Source organism: Mixia osmundae (assembly GCF_000708205.1).
Source record: "Mixia osmundae IAM 14324 unplaced genomic scaffold scaffold_12, whole genome shotgun sequence".
Taxonomy (NCBI): Eukaryota; Fungi; Basidiomycota; class Mixiomycetes; order Mixiales; family Mixiaceae; genus Mixia; species Mixia osmundae.
Genome location: NW_014575552.1, coordinates 156,303 through 169,818, shown reverse-complemented (window position 1 = coordinate 169,818; position 13,516 = coordinate 156,303). Strand labels below are relative to the sequence as shown.

The 13,516-nt window shown below is 54.6% G+C and overlaps 10 protein-coding genes across 10 annotated transcripts; 3 read left to right on the top strand and 7 right to left on the bottom strand.

Annotated features, from left to right (window-relative positions):
* Positions 1 to 13: 13 nt before the first annotated feature.
* On the top strand, positions 14 to 673 carry L969DRAFT_96870 (uncharacterized protein; the record flags this gene model as incomplete). The annotated part of the gene is made up of 4 exons (XM_014709935.1): positions 14 to 110; positions 158 to 288; positions 339 to 480; positions 531 to 673. The coding sequence occupies 4 exons, from the start codon at positions 14 to 16 to the stop codon at positions 671 to 673; spliced, it is 513 nt and encodes a 170-aa protein (XP_014565421.1).
* Positions 674 to 706: 33 nt separating this feature from the next.
* L969DRAFT_96869 (uncharacterized protein) lies at positions 707 to 2,618 on the bottom strand (the record flags this gene model as incomplete). The annotated part of the gene is made up of 6 exons (XM_014709934.1): positions 707 to 779; positions 831 to 943; positions 1,034 to 1,397; positions 1,550 to 1,870; positions 2,123 to 2,225; positions 2,276 to 2,618. The coding sequence occupies 6 exons, from the start codon at positions 2,616 to 2,618 to the stop codon at positions 707 to 709; spliced, it is 1,317 nt and encodes a 438-aa protein (XP_014565420.1).
* A 305-nt stretch (positions 2,619 to 2,923) lies between these two features.
* Positions 2,924 to 3,519, bottom strand: L969DRAFT_54059 (uncharacterized protein; the record flags this gene model as incomplete). Its single annotated transcript, XM_014709933.1, has 3 exons — positions 2,924 to 2,978; positions 3,026 to 3,128; positions 3,174 to 3,519. The coding sequence occupies 3 exons, from the start codon at positions 3,517 to 3,519 to the stop codon at positions 2,924 to 2,926; spliced, it is 504 nt and encodes a 167-aa protein (XP_014565419.1).
* L969DRAFT_230193 (uncharacterized protein) lies at positions 3,443 to 4,502 on the bottom strand. Its single transcript, XM_014709932.1, has 3 exons — positions 4,019 to 4,502; positions 3,863 to 3,965; positions 3,443 to 3,810 (listed from the first exon to the last, which is right to left on the bottom strand). The coding sequence occupies exons 1-3, from the start codon at positions 4,341 to 4,343 to the stop codon at positions 3,738 to 3,740; spliced, it is 501 nt and encodes a 166-aa protein (XP_014565418.1). The 5' UTR covers positions 4,344 to 4,502; the 3' UTR covers positions 3,443 to 3,737.
* Positions 4,503 to 4,812: 310 nt separating this feature from the next.
* L969DRAFT_96866 (uncharacterized protein) lies at positions 4,813 to 5,664 on the top strand (the record flags this gene model as incomplete). The annotated part of the gene is made up of 3 exons (XM_014709931.1): positions 4,813 to 4,860; positions 4,910 to 5,012; positions 5,066 to 5,664. The coding sequence occupies 3 exons, from the start codon at positions 4,813 to 4,815 to the stop codon at positions 5,662 to 5,664; spliced, it is 750 nt and encodes a 249-aa protein (XP_014565417.1).
* Positions 5,665 to 5,769: 105 nt separating this feature from the next.
* On the bottom strand, positions 5,770 to 7,745 carry L969DRAFT_96865 (uncharacterized protein; the record flags this gene model as incomplete). The annotated part of the gene is made up of 12 exons (XM_014709930.1): positions 5,770 to 5,864; positions 5,914 to 5,958; positions 6,098 to 6,157; positions 6,211 to 6,256; positions 6,309 to 6,448; positions 6,502 to 6,638; positions 6,688 to 6,755; positions 6,972 to 7,187; positions 7,234 to 7,271; positions 7,325 to 7,430; positions 7,483 to 7,589; positions 7,643 to 7,745. 12 exons carry the CDS (start codon positions 7,743 to 7,745, stop codon positions 5,770 to 5,772), a joined length of 1,161 nt encoding a protein of 386 aa, XP_014565416.1.
* A 404-nt stretch (positions 7,746 to 8,149) lies between these two features.
* On the bottom strand, positions 8,150 to 9,016 carry L969DRAFT_96864 (uncharacterized protein; the record flags this gene model as incomplete). Its single annotated transcript, XM_014709929.1, has 6 exons — positions 8,150 to 8,208; positions 8,262 to 8,378; positions 8,433 to 8,475; positions 8,522 to 8,719; positions 8,770 to 8,876; positions 8,932 to 9,016. The coding sequence occupies 6 exons, from the start codon at positions 9,014 to 9,016 to the stop codon at positions 8,150 to 8,152; spliced, it is 609 nt and encodes a 202-aa protein (XP_014565415.1).
* A 599-nt stretch (positions 9,017 to 9,615) lies between these two features.
* L969DRAFT_54201 (uncharacterized protein) lies at positions 9,616 to 10,578 on the bottom strand (the record flags this gene model as incomplete). Its single annotated transcript, XM_014709928.1, has 1 exon — positions 9,616 to 10,578. The coding sequence occupies one exon, from the start codon at positions 10,576 to 10,578 to the stop codon at positions 9,616 to 9,618; it is 963 nt and encodes a 320-aa protein (XP_014565414.1).
* A 125-nt stretch (positions 10,579 to 10,703) lies between these two features.
* On the top strand, positions 10,704 to 11,292 carry L969DRAFT_90379 (uncharacterized protein). The gene is made up of 3 exons (XM_014709927.1): positions 10,704 to 10,838; positions 10,892 to 10,930; positions 10,987 to 11,292. The coding sequence occupies exons 1-3, from the start codon at positions 10,793 to 10,795 to the stop codon at positions 11,220 to 11,222; spliced, it is 321 nt and encodes a 106-aa protein (XP_014565413.1). The 5' UTR covers positions 10,704 to 10,792; the 3' UTR covers positions 11,223 to 11,292.
* Positions 11,224 to 13,506, bottom strand: L969DRAFT_90378 (uncharacterized protein). Its single transcript, XM_014709926.1, has 5 exons — positions 12,936 to 13,506; positions 12,718 to 12,888; positions 11,702 to 12,665; positions 11,548 to 11,654; positions 11,224 to 11,500 (listed from the first exon to the last, which is right to left on the bottom strand). The coding sequence occupies exons 1-5, from the start codon at positions 13,056 to 13,058 to the stop codon at positions 11,279 to 11,281; spliced, it is 1,587 nt and encodes a 528-aa protein (XP_014565412.1). The 5' UTR covers positions 13,059 to 13,506; the 3' UTR covers positions 11,224 to 11,278.
* Between the last annotated feature and the right edge of the window lie 10 nt (positions 13,507 to 13,516).

Sequence of the window (13,516 nt, the reverse complement as noted above, 5' to 3'; positions counted from 1 at the left end):
CAGATCAGCAAGAATGATGATGTATACGGCTCTGATTGCTCTCTTCTCGGGACTTGCGCTCGGCGCACCTGCATTGCAAGAACGCAGCTCGCTCACTTTTACCGTTGATAGCAAGTCTGCAGTAGCTTGTTACCATCTTGGCTGACGATCAGTATAGTCACTGCGGTGAACCAGCTCTGCACCTACATGCACAAGACTTCCAGCTTTGCCACCTTCTTGCTCAACAGCAACGTCAAGTCGACGTTCAGCGTTGCCAGTGATGGCTCCACAAGCGGCCAGGTCGCGGTCGTTAGTGCCTTGGTCGTGACAGCCTGGCTCGTTGCTGATTCCTTCGATAGGATCAAAAAGGCGACGTCAGCACCGTCACGATCACCAACTTTGTCAATGCCGACGGAGGCTACTACGAGGCCAAGATTGACTTTCTGCCCCTCGACGGTGGCTTTTGCTGCACGCCCAAGGGTGAAGCTACGATCAATCTTCGTAAACGCTCTCCTTGACTCGCGTCGGAAGAGCTGACTCCTGAAAAACAGACCTCGATGGTCGTATGACGGACGGCTTGGCCGGCATCAACCTCACGTGCGAGAGCAACGAGCAGTGCGACTTTGATCCCTTCCAAGGTAAGAAATACTGTCCGGCCGACGCCACCAAGATTAGTGGCAAACGTGATGCTTAGGAGACCAAATGCATTGCGACTATCGCCATTGGCTCAATACAGACGTGGAATATCGACATCCGTGTTTCCATCAGAGGCCTGGCACGACACTGACCAGCTGATCAGGCTGCACACTCATCAGCTCTCTTACATTATCGCTTTCTTACAAGCGACTCACGTCAGACCATTGACGATCGACGGCGAGAGGTGGTACGCCAACTCGCCCGTTCTGACCTTGTAGTACAGCGTGATGTCGACATAGCTGCTTCCAGCCGGGACCTCGCCCGGGATCTTGACTGTTCCGAATTTCCCGTCAGCCGCGCATCTCATCTCTCAGAAAACAAGTTGCACACAAACAAACTCGGAGGTCATCCAATCGACATAGGGATACACAATCGCCGGAGTTTCATGGTGATTGCTGGCTTGAGCGACAGCCTGATCGAAGACACCCTTTGCAGAGTTCCACGTCAGGTGAAACCAGATGATGTAGTCAATTTGACTGTTGATGGGCGCATGCGTTCTTGCCGCCGTTGCCGCATCTACCTTTTCCGTGTTGGCAAGAAGCTTGCAGGTACGACTGAACAGTTCACCGCTACCGCTAGTGCCGGTCACACTGACCGCCGGTGCAGTAGGTGCAGCTGCGGTGAGCATGACCGATGCCAAGCTTGCTAGCAAGATCGAAATCATCATCCTTTCCTTCAATGCGGCTGAGCGATCGCGATCACACACAAGCGAGCCGGCAGTGCTACCATGACAATGCAATGCGTTTTAGGTATCGCTCATGAGCTGCGGAACAGGCACACTGTTTCCGTGTCGCCCCTTTATGCATGAGAGCGACGATTGCGTCAGACTGTCGCAGAAGGTCAGCCTCGCATCCACAGCTTGGTTGAGACCCACGATAGACCGTCGATGGTTGACGACGGGAGCCGATGGTAAAGCTTGCCCTCGAAGTCCTTGAACAACCAAAGCTCGATTGAGTTGCTGGGCGTTCGGGGAAATGCAAGCTTGGCGACCTTGTATCTGCCGTACTCGCTCTTGACGGCCAGGGCCTGGCCAATCTTGACAGCCTGATCCTCATCTCCAATGGCTCTGATGATAGCGCCAGTGTGATCATGGCGAAGTGTGAGACCAATCGAGTAGTCATAGTATTCGCCTACGGCGTTCTTTGCTGTCGTCACATCGAGCACACAGTGAGTCCCGAACCGAGCGGCAGCGATACTTTGCAGTACCGATGCGCATAGAAACCAGATCCATGTATTCATTGCGCCTGAGTCACAATGATTCTGGTGCAAACTGCTGAGAGACGAATTGGTCGGTAAGGCCGGTAAGGCATTGCAATGGAACAGACAACGCTTTCGACGATCGTTGCTAAGAAAACAAGGGGATGTTCTGTTGATTGCATTCGAGCGACCAATCGGCCAATCTGCGGCCGAAATCAGCTGAGCCTGCTGCTATCTGCAATCGGGCTACCGGGTCTTGTAGAGCTGCGAGGGTTTGAGATGATATGCAAGGGAGGCTTGGCCGGGATTGTAGTACAGAACGAGATCAATCTCTGCAGGCTGGAAGCTGGGGACTGTTTCACAACAGGCTCAGCTGGGCAGAGGATCGCTCAGCTTGACTGACATTGAAATTCTGCTACACTGAAGCCAGCATACTCGGAGCGTATGGGGCTGATATCCCCGATGGGGAACTCGCCTTTGTCCTCACCCTGAAGCTTGAAGACGTTTCCCACCGTTGCATCATAGATGAGCTCAAATTTGATCTTGGCATGGCGTCCGTCCGTTGCAGTCACATCAAGCGCGCAGAAGCCGCTTGCCAGCTTGCCAATGCCGATGTCATGCGCTGTACCCACGCTTGCTGTCGTATCACCAGGCGAGCCAACGCTATGGTGACCTTTGCTGGGTGCAGCAACAGACTGTGGTATGCCAAAGGCGAGGAGAAACGCCCAGGCGAATCGGGAGAACATCTTTGAGAAGCGCAGTCTTGCTTTGATTCGCTTTATCTTGTCAATGTAAGGCTGTTCGCAGCGTTTCCTGAGATGGGCGGTCCTTAGGGGTTGTATGGAATGATGAGGCAACGCTTCGTATAGGCGCGACTTGTCGCAATGTGCAGGGGCTTCTCGTGACTGAGCGAGAAAGTGGATGAAGCACAAAGCCAATCAAGCTTGCGATTTGATCCATTTGCGGAAGGCTTGCGGCACTGCCGAATGTACGAAAGAGTGAGACTGCATTGACAGCTGCACCAAAAGATTGATTGCTCGCATCATAGGGCTCAGAAGAGCTTTGGAATCGGTTCCCTGTTGCATTCAAGCGACCAGCTGGTCAAACTGGTAGAAATGTCAGCTCACCACGCGATTGTAACGCTGTCACTGACCCCTTGTTGTACACCGTGGAAGGACTGAGGTGGTAAGCGAGCGAGCCGTCCAAAGGCGAATAATAAAAGCTCAGGTCGAGTTGTGCAGGCTGAGTTTTAGGGACTGCTTGACGATGAGCCATACTTCGCAAGATACGTGGTGACTAACATTTGAACTCGGCGACGCGGAATTTGAGGTACTCGAATGCGTGTGGATAGACAGTACCTGCATCGAATTCGCCTCCCTTTTCGCTGATGAGGTTGGCAATCACGCCAACCGTGTCAACGTAGCTGATGGCAAAAGCGATCTTATGGACGCGAGTATCGGTCGTCGTGGCAGTGAGCACGCAGGGCCCGCCTCCGAGTTTGCCGATGCCGATATCTGGCGCGCCTGCGCTGCTGCTGCCACCATCTGTACCGTCGTCAGGACTGACTCCTTGCTGACCTCTGTCTGAGGCAACGATCTGGCCAACGCTGCAAATGAGGAGGAAGGCGGTCAAAAATCTAGCCAGCATTCTGTGTACTTTGCCGTATCGATTATTTTGATGTAGAGGCTTGCCGATCTGTACCTTATGTATACCGTTGGCTGCCCAAAAATCGCCGGAAAGTGTGGTGTTCGCGCGTAACACGAAAGAGGCAGCAACGCGAGCAATGCGGTACCAAGGCAACAACGCGCCTGTTATACTGCTGGAAGCCTGACAACCAATGTCACCATGCAATCTAGACATTGCAGCTAGAAGAGGCGAGCAACCGGGGACTTGAGACCGTTCGGCGATGTGGAGCAAGCAAGGTTCCAAGCGGTCAAGCTGCGCGCCTTTGAGACTTGTGACGCTTTGCCTGAAGTCAGCTGTAACGGACCCGTGGCCTTTAACGGTTGAGGGTGAGAGATGATAGGTAAGCAGCCCCTCGGCGGAGATCGAGTAAAAGGTGATATCTATTTGGGCCGGCTGGCCGGTTGGGACTGCGCTCGACTCAGCGCTCAGCGCTTGACGATTAAATTGAAACAGGGCTTACACTTGAACTCTGCAGCGTCGTATCCAAGATAGGACGAAGCCTTGGCGCGGAGATTGGGGAATGCAAACGGGCTACCCTCGTCGAGGATCTCAAAGTATTTGTTGTCGTCTTCCAAATAGAGAAGGCTAAAGTTGATGTTGTAGGTTTGGTGGACAGCATCTGTAAGCGAGAGCGTGCACCAGCGATTGCCCAAGGCGGCTGTGTTCTTGGCCGCGTTGCCTCCCACGCCACTGTTCGAATTGTCACCGACAACGGCGTGGCTGTTTGCAGGCATTGCTGCGAGCCCGGAGACAAGCATAAGGACGACAGCGAAGGTTTTGTACATCTTGGATTAGCTCAACACGATTACAGTCCCTTCCTGCTGTGAAGCTTCGGGCAACTTTGGGGACGTATCAAACTTCCGACAGTCGCCGTGACGACCACGGTCCGGATATGTAGCCGCAAATGTCACGATGCGCACTATCTTGAGGGCAGCTCTGCGTGTACAGTGGCAAGCGATCTCCTCAAAGCTGCGTCGATGTGCCGTGTACGTTCCTGAGAGGTCATGCGTGATATGCCAGTTTGGCAGTGTTTGGGGAGGCAGGCAGCGGTTTGCTTCGAAGCAGGGATCTCTGAGTGGGTTGCAAGGTGTGATATGATCAGCCTATGTACTCGTGTAGTTTTGCGCATGGCCGGGAGCACTGTTGACACCCTCGACGTCTCGCTGAGCCGGAAGCTCGGAAACGCGTTCAATTGACTTGAGCTTGTTGTTCAGACTCGTCCCCAACTGTCCCAGTCTCGCCCTCCGCCGCACAATGACAAAAGGTCGCGTACGGGCGGCGTACCTCCGAGTGCTCAGAGAAGTCAGTCGCCTCATGTCTGCTGCCATCAGCTGACATAGTGCGACTTCAGACGCAAGCGATAACGATGACGTTTTGCGCGCTCGGTGTGCTTCAGCTCCGCAACGCACATAGCTGCTACCTCATTCTCGGCGCAATAGCAGCAGCATGGACAGGCTAGCGGCCCTTCTCCGTTGTGCGATCTGCGCGAGCTGATGCAGGAATGCAGCAAAGTTGCTCAAGCATTGTATTCGACAACCTCGACCGACCGGTAGCGGCAAGGTCACCTACGGCATGCCATCGACCCACTCGAGCTCGATGGCTTTCATCGGCGTCTACCTCGCACTCTGCTTCATGCTCCTCGAAATTCATCCTCGCGCGCGTATGATTATTCCAGGCGCGAATCACGCAGCGCAACAGCTCCATGGCGACAAGCGTGCCTTGTTCGGACAATCTAGCAGACTACTGTTTGCAGCCGTGTCTCTCTTGCTTGCTGTCAGTGTGTGCTGGTCACGCGTCAGGTTAGATTATCACACAAAAGAGCAAGTACTCGCGGGCGCTGCGTTGGGGACAACCGTCGCTTGTCTTGCCTTTGCAGCCTGGTTGGGCACAGATACCATGCAAGAGTTGACTGGCCGACACACCGTTCTCGGTTTGCAAGGTGGTTTTCAGCAGTTCAGTGGCACGCTCGATACCCTTGTCGAAAATGGCCTCTTTGCGTTACGCGACGCATACTATGCTCGCGACTATCGGATAGCGGTCAGCGCTATCAAGAATAGCCTCACTACCATCGCCTCTCTCAGGCCAGCATACTCTGTAGAGCTATGAGGCGCAAAATTGTACGCTAGAGTCGCACCAGCACCCTGGGTTGTCGGACAAGTTGCAAAGCAGTCGGACAAGTTGCAAAGCATAGCAGTCGAACTACATTGCGAATCAATTGTGCTTGCCGGAGATGGCGAAGCGGTCATGTGGGCAAAGCTTCGTGCCGCTATGGGGCTTGAAAGGACATGTACCGCTGCTGTCGCAGGCTGATCGACGCAATCAGTTTTACGACGTCGCGTTGACACAGCAACCCACTCAGATGCAGATTTGCAGCGGTATCCGTCATTCGACCATCGAGATCTGTAAGACAAGACGCTCAGCTGTCTGATGGCCCGTGGAGCAGAATGCTCACGAAGATTGATGAGGGCCATTCCCTGCCCATGGCAACAGCCTGCGGATACCAATCAACGGGCGCATGCTTCGTCTGCGATACGCTCACTGCTGACTGTATCGACATCAAATTGGATGCCGACTTGATAGTACGGATCGATCTCGTTGGCTAGCCAGTCCGCATGAGATGGATACCATGTATCGATCGAGGGCAGAACGTACCGTAGGACATAACAGCGACGATGATGCCAGCCTGGCCGCCGGTGGACTGCGGACAACATGACAGTCAGCGAAAGTTTTTGATGATGTCTTCGCCATACTGTATCAAGATTGCCGACCGGAGTGGGCTCTATCGGATTACCCGAAAGGCTGATCGTGACCGAAATCGCTTTTGCGAGTTTTTGATCCGCCGAGCCGCCTGCCGCAAGCGGATAGGCACAGGTCTGAAACATGACATTTGCTGCCGGCCGAGGTCATCTGTGAGTGGGTCGAGCGAGGAGATCAGAAACCGACCATCAACGGTGAAGGATAGATCTCCACGGTTATCGGGTGCGCTGCTCAACGCGATTCCAGCGACTGAGGCCACAAACAGCGTGTAAGCGAAGGCGAGCATCTGATATATATGTTGGTATGAAGACGGAAGAAGTGAGCTGTTGCAAAAGTGTCAGCGCAACCGAACTGATCGCCAGGACGACATACAGCTCCAGAGCGAAGTCGTCGCATTCGCTCTCGTCGTGCGTGGACAGATTGCTAGAGCGATGCCATATCTAGGATGTGTGACATGCCAGGCTACGGCATTTATGGATTCAAGCGGGTCGCATCGCTCAAAGGCGCAAGGGATCTGGTCTGGTGTGCGAGAAATTTGCGCTGCATTCATGAATCGACAATGCGATTTATGTGCAGGGCAGCATCGACGCTGACACAGTCGTCGACTTTGCCAGCCTTGGCATCAGCTACCTACTGCCTTCAGCGAACGAACATACTTGGCTCGATATGGTCGGGCAAGGGGACACTGCAGCGCGGAAAGCCATCTGTTGGCCCGCCGAATTCGTTGCAGGCATAAGCCGCTGCGGTCTTTTCCTCATCGAGTTTGACATCCACTGCAACAGACAGGTCAGTATTGCTTGCAAGTATCTAGCTTGAGCCCGACAGTAGCCGGCTTCCGTCGTGTATTCGAAGATGAGCCAGAAGAAGGCGGTCTGCGGATCATCAGAGGCTTCCGCGGCAGATGTTGGGCATGCATACGATCTTGCAGCAATTCTTGATGTCCTCCGAAAGCCAGCCTGCAATAGATAACTTAGCTAGACAGCGATGCGAAAATGAGGCAGCATTGTACTTTGTGTGGTGACTTGCACATCTGAGAGGAGGACATAGTCCATATAGACCTTCTCCATTATATATTCTCGAGGCCCATCTTCGTATAGCGTATCGCCAGCTGCCGACTGTGCAATAAGAGGAGATTAGATGGGCCTACGAGCAAAGGCAAGGCCGGACATCAAGCAGTTCGACATCAAACGAGGGCGTTATCAACAATCTGACCCTTGCTCCCTTGTGTATCGACGCACGAGGTTTCATTATCCCGCAGGTGAGTGTCAGACCGACTAGATCCAGCAAGCCCAGTCAGCAAAGCCCGGAAAACCCGGCGGTGAAGGACCTGTAAGATCGATCGTATCTGGAAACAGGGGAGGTATTGCCATGCATGGCGCTATCGCAGTGAGGAAGATTAGCAGCTTGAGGAATATAGCCGTGGTAGGCATTGCGGAGTAATTGTTGAACCGGACAGGCAGTACTTGTGGAACATGTACCGCAGGGGCCTCGTGGCGGTGGCAAGCAATGAAACCCGGATCCCTGTAGCTAATGCTACGATCGACCGCAGACTTGTCATGTCATAAGCACAAGTACTAGTTCCGGTCTCGCATTGCTGAATAGTCGCTGAAATAGCGTAGTCCGGGTTGATAAGAGTGTTTCGGCAACTTATCACGCTGTCGCGGCGCGTTACTTCTGGCATTCGGGTTGCACAGCTTTGCGAGGACATAAAGATTGGAGTGAGCATCAGCCAGCGCGTATGCTTTTGCGCATGTCTGATCGGTCTGTTCTGCTAATGACGAGGCCAGCGGAACAGCGAGTTGCATCCAGGACAGGGTGAGGCGCTCTCTCGATATTACACGGTGCCAACCCGACGCGAGCGGACTTCAGGATCCGTCACAGTACCCTTGCCCACTGTCAGATGCTCGTCGCTCAGCCTCAAGACTGTTGCAAATCAGAGTACGGACCAGTCGAAAGACCATTGGGCAAGCGAGCTGTGCACAGAGGAAAAGGCGTAGAGGGTAAACCTGCATCGTTGCAGACATAGGCGACTTCGGTCTTTGCGTTGTCGAGACTGATTGCCACTGCCAATCTGCGTCAGGCGCAATCGATGCGCAGGGTGCGATCGGTAGACAAACCGTTCTGGGCGCTGTATACGAAATGGAGCCAGTAGAAGACGGTCTGCTTGGGACGTGAGCTCAAAACAACGCAGCAAAGGAGCACTGACAATTTTGCAGCAATTCTGAACATCTTTGGACAGCCAATCTGCGTGCCTGTACGTTTCATTTGCTGGCGAAAGAGAAAGAGCGGCAGCCTGACTAGAGGTAGACGGGTCGACGTTGGCGGAGAGAACGTAGTCCATATACGCCTTGTCGTGCAAGTACTCTATTGGTCCATCTTCAAACAACCAGACACCCTGGGGCGCCTGGGCGGCGTGCATCAATATCGGTCTCTGGAGTCAGGAATGACTCATACTGTAACAAGCGAGACCACATGAGTCTCGCTGACTGTAACACGGACGCCGGCTGTATGTCGCATGTTGATCGTAGGCTTCAGAACGGGCGACGTCAGCAGCATGCTGGCTGCGATGAGCAGAGGCAGTAAGCGACAATGCAAGTGGGACAAACAAGGATGAACCTGTCAAGTCAGTGACCTGTTGGCGCGGCGAAGGTGCTGCCGCGCTCAGACCGAGCAGAGTCGAGAGGAGGAAGAGCTTAAGCATAGCGGTTCGTCGAGGCTATGGATTGCAGAGCAAAAGTGAGCGGGGGGTGGCTGTCACCGAGCAAGCCGAGCAAGTCTTGTGGAACACGTAGCCGACGAGCTTGATGGCAACGGTGGCCGATGAGACTTCAATCTACATGTCTGGTCTGTGATCGTAGGCTGCCGCGCTTCACCCAGACCTCGCTGCATTCTGGGTCAATTTTTCCACTGCCAGTCGGGCCTTGAACGTTTGAACACGGTCGGCATGGCGCAGCTGCCGCTATGCGGCGCAACAAGATCAACATATATGTAGAAGAGGCTGCGAAGTGGTAGGCTAGAGTCAGGAAAGACGGAGCGGCTCCATGAAGCGATCAACGCAAGGCCGGAGCTGGCCGTTCGAATGTGCTCATCGATGCATCGAGACACGCGCGATTTCAGAGAGGCTAGAGAGAGCAACAACCTCCTGGGCGCTGTCCTCCCGTCTTGCCTGCAGTCTTCAATGCCGTGATACGAGCGAAACGACTGGATGTTTCTTAGCATTGCTCGGACAAGATACATGAGCGCAAGTGGGAAGTGGGACAGATTGCACATCCGGCAGGTGAACCCAGACAAAGTCCAATCTCACTGTACACGACGACGGCGAGGATCGCTTGGCAGCCCTCTGCTATCCGGCTGCCTCTCCCGTGTATTCGGTGGCTCTCCGCCACGCTTATCACGGACGCGATGGTCGGTCTGCTTTTCGCCATCTCGTCGTTGAACGCCTGGTCTTTCGGCCACGCGAGGCTGACGTGCTCGAGTCTGAAGTCCAGCCTGCCCAACTTCTTCTCGCATACGCCGTCGCAAATCCTGGGAAGCAGGCTGTGCGCGTTCGGGATGTGATCTGACATCCGGCTGTCGCACATCGACTGGCGCTCTGTATTCCAGCTCGGACGGCTTGCCGTTGCCCAGATACGTGTCCGGACGCCTTGCCTCGAATCTCGCTGCGTATGACTCGCTCTCGGATCGGTATTGCTGTCGCTGACTGACTTGCTCTACTGCCGTTGGCCGCGGAGCGCGCGAACGCTCTGCAGGCGGGAAGAGAAAGACTGGCAGATCCGACGATGTGTTGGCTCTGCTTATGTGATACCTGCAACGGAAACTCAGTGCTGTCTGACTCGCAACAGATTTTGCTGACTCTTTCATTACTCGGATAAGGTGCGTATCGCCATTCTCATCGACAGCGTCTTCGTCGCCTGCAAAGCGAGCGACAACGGTCTCTCTAGCAGCCGCAGCACCGGTCGTCACTTTGTTCCAGATCGATTGACCTTCTTGCGTGACGGGACCGGGTGCTTCCGCAGGCTCAACAGGCTTCGACCCTCCCGACCACCAGCCCCGGACAGCATTTAGGCCGCCTTGCAGAGTTTCCTGTGCCGATTCGACATAACCCGGCTGAGTCTCTCCGTCTTCTTCGTCTCCTGACGAACGTGCCTGCTCGTCACTCGCGCGAGACCAGCCGCTTGAGCGCATTCGAGACACAATATCATTCGGTTTTGAAGCCGCATCATTGAGCGCTTTGCCGAAGCGTACCCTGTCCAGCAGCGACATTGTCTGGAGGAGAAGCTGACTGTGAATGCATTGTGATAGGACAGCACACTGCCCCTGTGACGAGGCTAACCGCTCTCATGCTTGACATCGTGTGGCAAAACGCGTGAGAAAGCGCGCGCTTTGACGTCTTGTGGTTTTGATCTGTCAGCAGCGCTGATCAGCTCGCCGCCCTGCTAGGCAGTAGCATTAGCTTTCGTGAGGAACTCTCGAAGCCATGTCAATCACGTACCAATTCAACGTCGCCATGAGCTGCGGTGGCTGTGAGTCAGCCCTCGCTCATTGGCGCCTAAAGCTGACAATAGGCCGCGCTCAGGCTCCGGCGCTATCAAGCGAGTGCTCGACAAGACTGAAGGTGAGAACGAGCGCCTGTCATTGCAGACTTTGCACTGACGTCAGCTCGTTGTTCAGGCATACAGCAGCATACGGAGGATCTGCCGAGTCAGCTCGTGACGGTCGTCGTGCCTTCGATAGAGACGCCCTCGTTTGATGTCATTCTGGAGAAGATCCGCAAGACAGGCAAGACCATCCACTCGGGCGGCGTGCAAGCGCCCAGCAATGCGAACGAGATCACACCCTTGACTGAGAAGGACCAGCTTAAGCCGGATTGGAAAGCCAGCCTGCTTAATGCAGTTGCAGCCCACTAGATGGCCCTTAATAGTCTTTGCATGTCGCAATCACTTTGTACATGTACATGCATTATCTACGATCCACGCTGATCTTCTAAGTAAAGCTTGAGCTTGCCCTCCGGTCGACCTTGCGCGAACTCTCTTGCCGCATCAATCGCACTCTCCCAATCGCTCTCATCCTCGATCGCGATCTCGTCCCCATCTTCGTCTTGGTAGCGCAGCGCAAGTGGACCCGACTGAAACTTGTGCAGAAGCTGTTTGCGAATCTCGCCAAGGTCCGTGTAAGAGTCGATGCTCTGCGAGTAATGTTAGCTCGCGTCGAGCCAGGCAGTAGCAGGCCTACCATGCCGCGCGTTGTCTTGCGATATTGCAGCTTGAGACGGATGCGGCTCATATTGGCCGAAACCGCGCTGGCTCCACCGAACTGAGATTGGCCGTCTATATCCTCGACTGCACAAGCGTGAGCTTCGGTCGGTGTGAGGGTTCCATAGGCTTACATAGGTCCTGACCGCGACGGCCGTCAGACGGGCCAGCAGAGAGCCCCATCCGTGATCGATTGGGAGGACTGAGATCTGTCATGACTGCTAGGGACGGCCGAGGCTGGGTCTTCGAGCCAACCGAGCTGTAGCCACTATCGCTGTCTTGGAATTGGCCGCGCCCGCTCGTCTGCGCCCATTCTTCGATGCGATTAATAGGCGGAGTGTCCGAGGGCGCCACCATGCCGCTATCGTTTTGATACGAGTCGATGAGGTCACTCTCAGATATCGAGGGTTCTGAGCCTTGGCCCCGTGAGCGCGTTCGGACGGGCGGTCTGGAAGCTTCGCTGGAACGCGCGAGAGACGAGCTTGAGCCTGGTCGTGAGATGGTGAGCGGCTTGACGATAGGCAATCGCTCCCTCGACGGTACAGTAACACTCTCTGTGTTGTTCGTCGGTCGTCTTTGCAGACTGGAAGCGAGAGGCTCCTGGCGTCGTTCAAAGGGCCGCTCGATAGGCGTATCGATGTACTCTTTCTGGGGCTCGGCGAAAGGTCCGGATGATATCGATATCTTTGGTGGTTCGCTGACCGGCAAGTCGCTTAAGCCACCGAGCTGCGCTAGCTTTTGAACGCCCGAGAATCCAACGAACGCGTCTGAATTGCGAGAGGCGACGACGAGCTTCGATTTGCCAAGATAATCTCGAGTTTGCAGATTCTTTACTTTCGCTTCCGGCGGTCGAAAGAGTACTCCTACAGGTACGCTGAAGACTGTATAGCCGTCTGCTCCGTCCGAGATGGCCTCATCGATGACGGCATGGTCATCCGTCTGCTTTTCCATTGCTGCCTTTCTGAGCATTCCCATGCCTTCTTGCTCTCGACGAGTAGCTAGAAGACAGAGCGCAGTGTTGAAAAGTACCTCGCAGCTGCATAGACGGAATTGAAGACCGAGTTGGGTGTAGTCAACCGTGGAATTATGTCGCAGATACTGCGGCAGGCTGTCAGCAAAGAGCCGCTTGAGGTACTGCACTCAAGCCCACCTTGTAAGCTAGATCGAACTCGACACATGCTGCATCGTAGCGACCGAGCAAGAAGTGTGAGACGCCGGCCTGATAGTAGGATATTGCTAGGTACGGATCGAGCTTGATAGACCGGTTAAAGTATGCGATTGCGTCGTCATGGGCGCCTAAAGCAGCATGTATGATCCCAATCTGGTGCGCATCAGTAAGCGCTGTCTATCACTAGGTGCGAGCCGCACATTGAACAGAATCTTGCTCGATACCGCAATGGTAGCAAAATGATCAAGCGAGGCATCGTAGTCTTGCTGATCGTGTGCGTCCAGCGCAGCGACCCACGTTTCGATTTCTGCCTTGAGTGACATGCTCGACTATCGCTACACAGGCTTTCGATGTGACCGAGGGCAGACGGAGAATCGGTGAGAGCCGACTCGCCCTCGGTGCGGGTGACGCGTGAAGTGGTTCGCGAAGGCGCACCGCGCGATCTTGCGAGCAACGCTGGGAGCGATCTCTGTCACCCTAGATGCAGACAAGCGGACGGCGATGCGGACTGCGGCGATCGTGGGCCTCTAGATGCGTCTGCACAGACCGTTCCGCCCGGACGGACACGGACCATCGTGGGGAATTTGAAGTCTGCCGCTAATAGATGACGAGTGCTGAAGGAATGAAATCAGGTTGACTCGTGAATCGCGTGCATATATGGCTTTGCTGGAGTACGGCTGTCGATGATCAGGAGAAGTGTGCGAGAATGAGTTTGGGCCACGCTGAGAGCGGCAAAGAGGCTAACGAGGAGAGGAGCGGAGAGGAGAGGAGAAGCGCGCCA

Excerpts from the sequence above, each read along its gene's own strand:
- L969DRAFT_230193 (XM_014709932.1), bottom strand. The coding sequence starts at position 4,343 with ATGTACAAAACCTTCGCTGTCGTCCTTATGCTTGTCTCCGGGCTCGCA. Across the intron at positions 3,966-4,018 it reads CGACGCTGCAGAGTTCAAGT|TCCCAACCGGCCAGCCGGCC; the intron begins GTAAGCCCTGTT and ends AGTCGAGCGCAG. Across the intron at positions 3,811-3,862 it reads TCAACCGTTAAAGGCCACGG|CTTGACCGCTTGGAACCTTG; the intron begins GTCCGTTACAGC and ends AAAGGCGCGCAG.
- L969DRAFT_90379 (XM_014709927.1), top strand. The coding sequence starts at position 10,793 with ATGTCAATCACGTACCAATTCAACGTCGCCATGAGCTGCGGTGGCT. Across the intron at positions 10,839-10,891 it reads CGCCATGAGCTGCGGTGGCT|GCTCCGGCGCTATCAAGCGA; the intron begins GTGAGTCAGCCC and ends GGCCGCGCTCAG. Across the intron at positions 10,931-10,986 it reads AGTGCTCGACAAGACTGAAG|GCATACAGCAGCATACGGAG; the intron begins GTGAGAACGAGC and ends CTCGTTGTTCAG.
- L969DRAFT_90378 (XM_014709926.1), bottom strand. The coding sequence starts at position 13,058 with ATGTCACTCAAGGCAGAAATCGAAACGTGGGTCGCTGCGCTGGACGCA. Across the intron at positions 11,655-11,701 it reads CCGTCGCGGTCAGGACCTAT|TCGAGGATATAGACGGCCAA; the intron begins GTAAGCCTATGG and ends ACGCTTGTGCAG. Across the intron at positions 11,501-11,547 it reads GCAAGACAACGCGCGGCATG|AGCATCGACTCTTACACGGA; the intron begins GTAGGCCTGCTA and ends CATTACTCGCAG.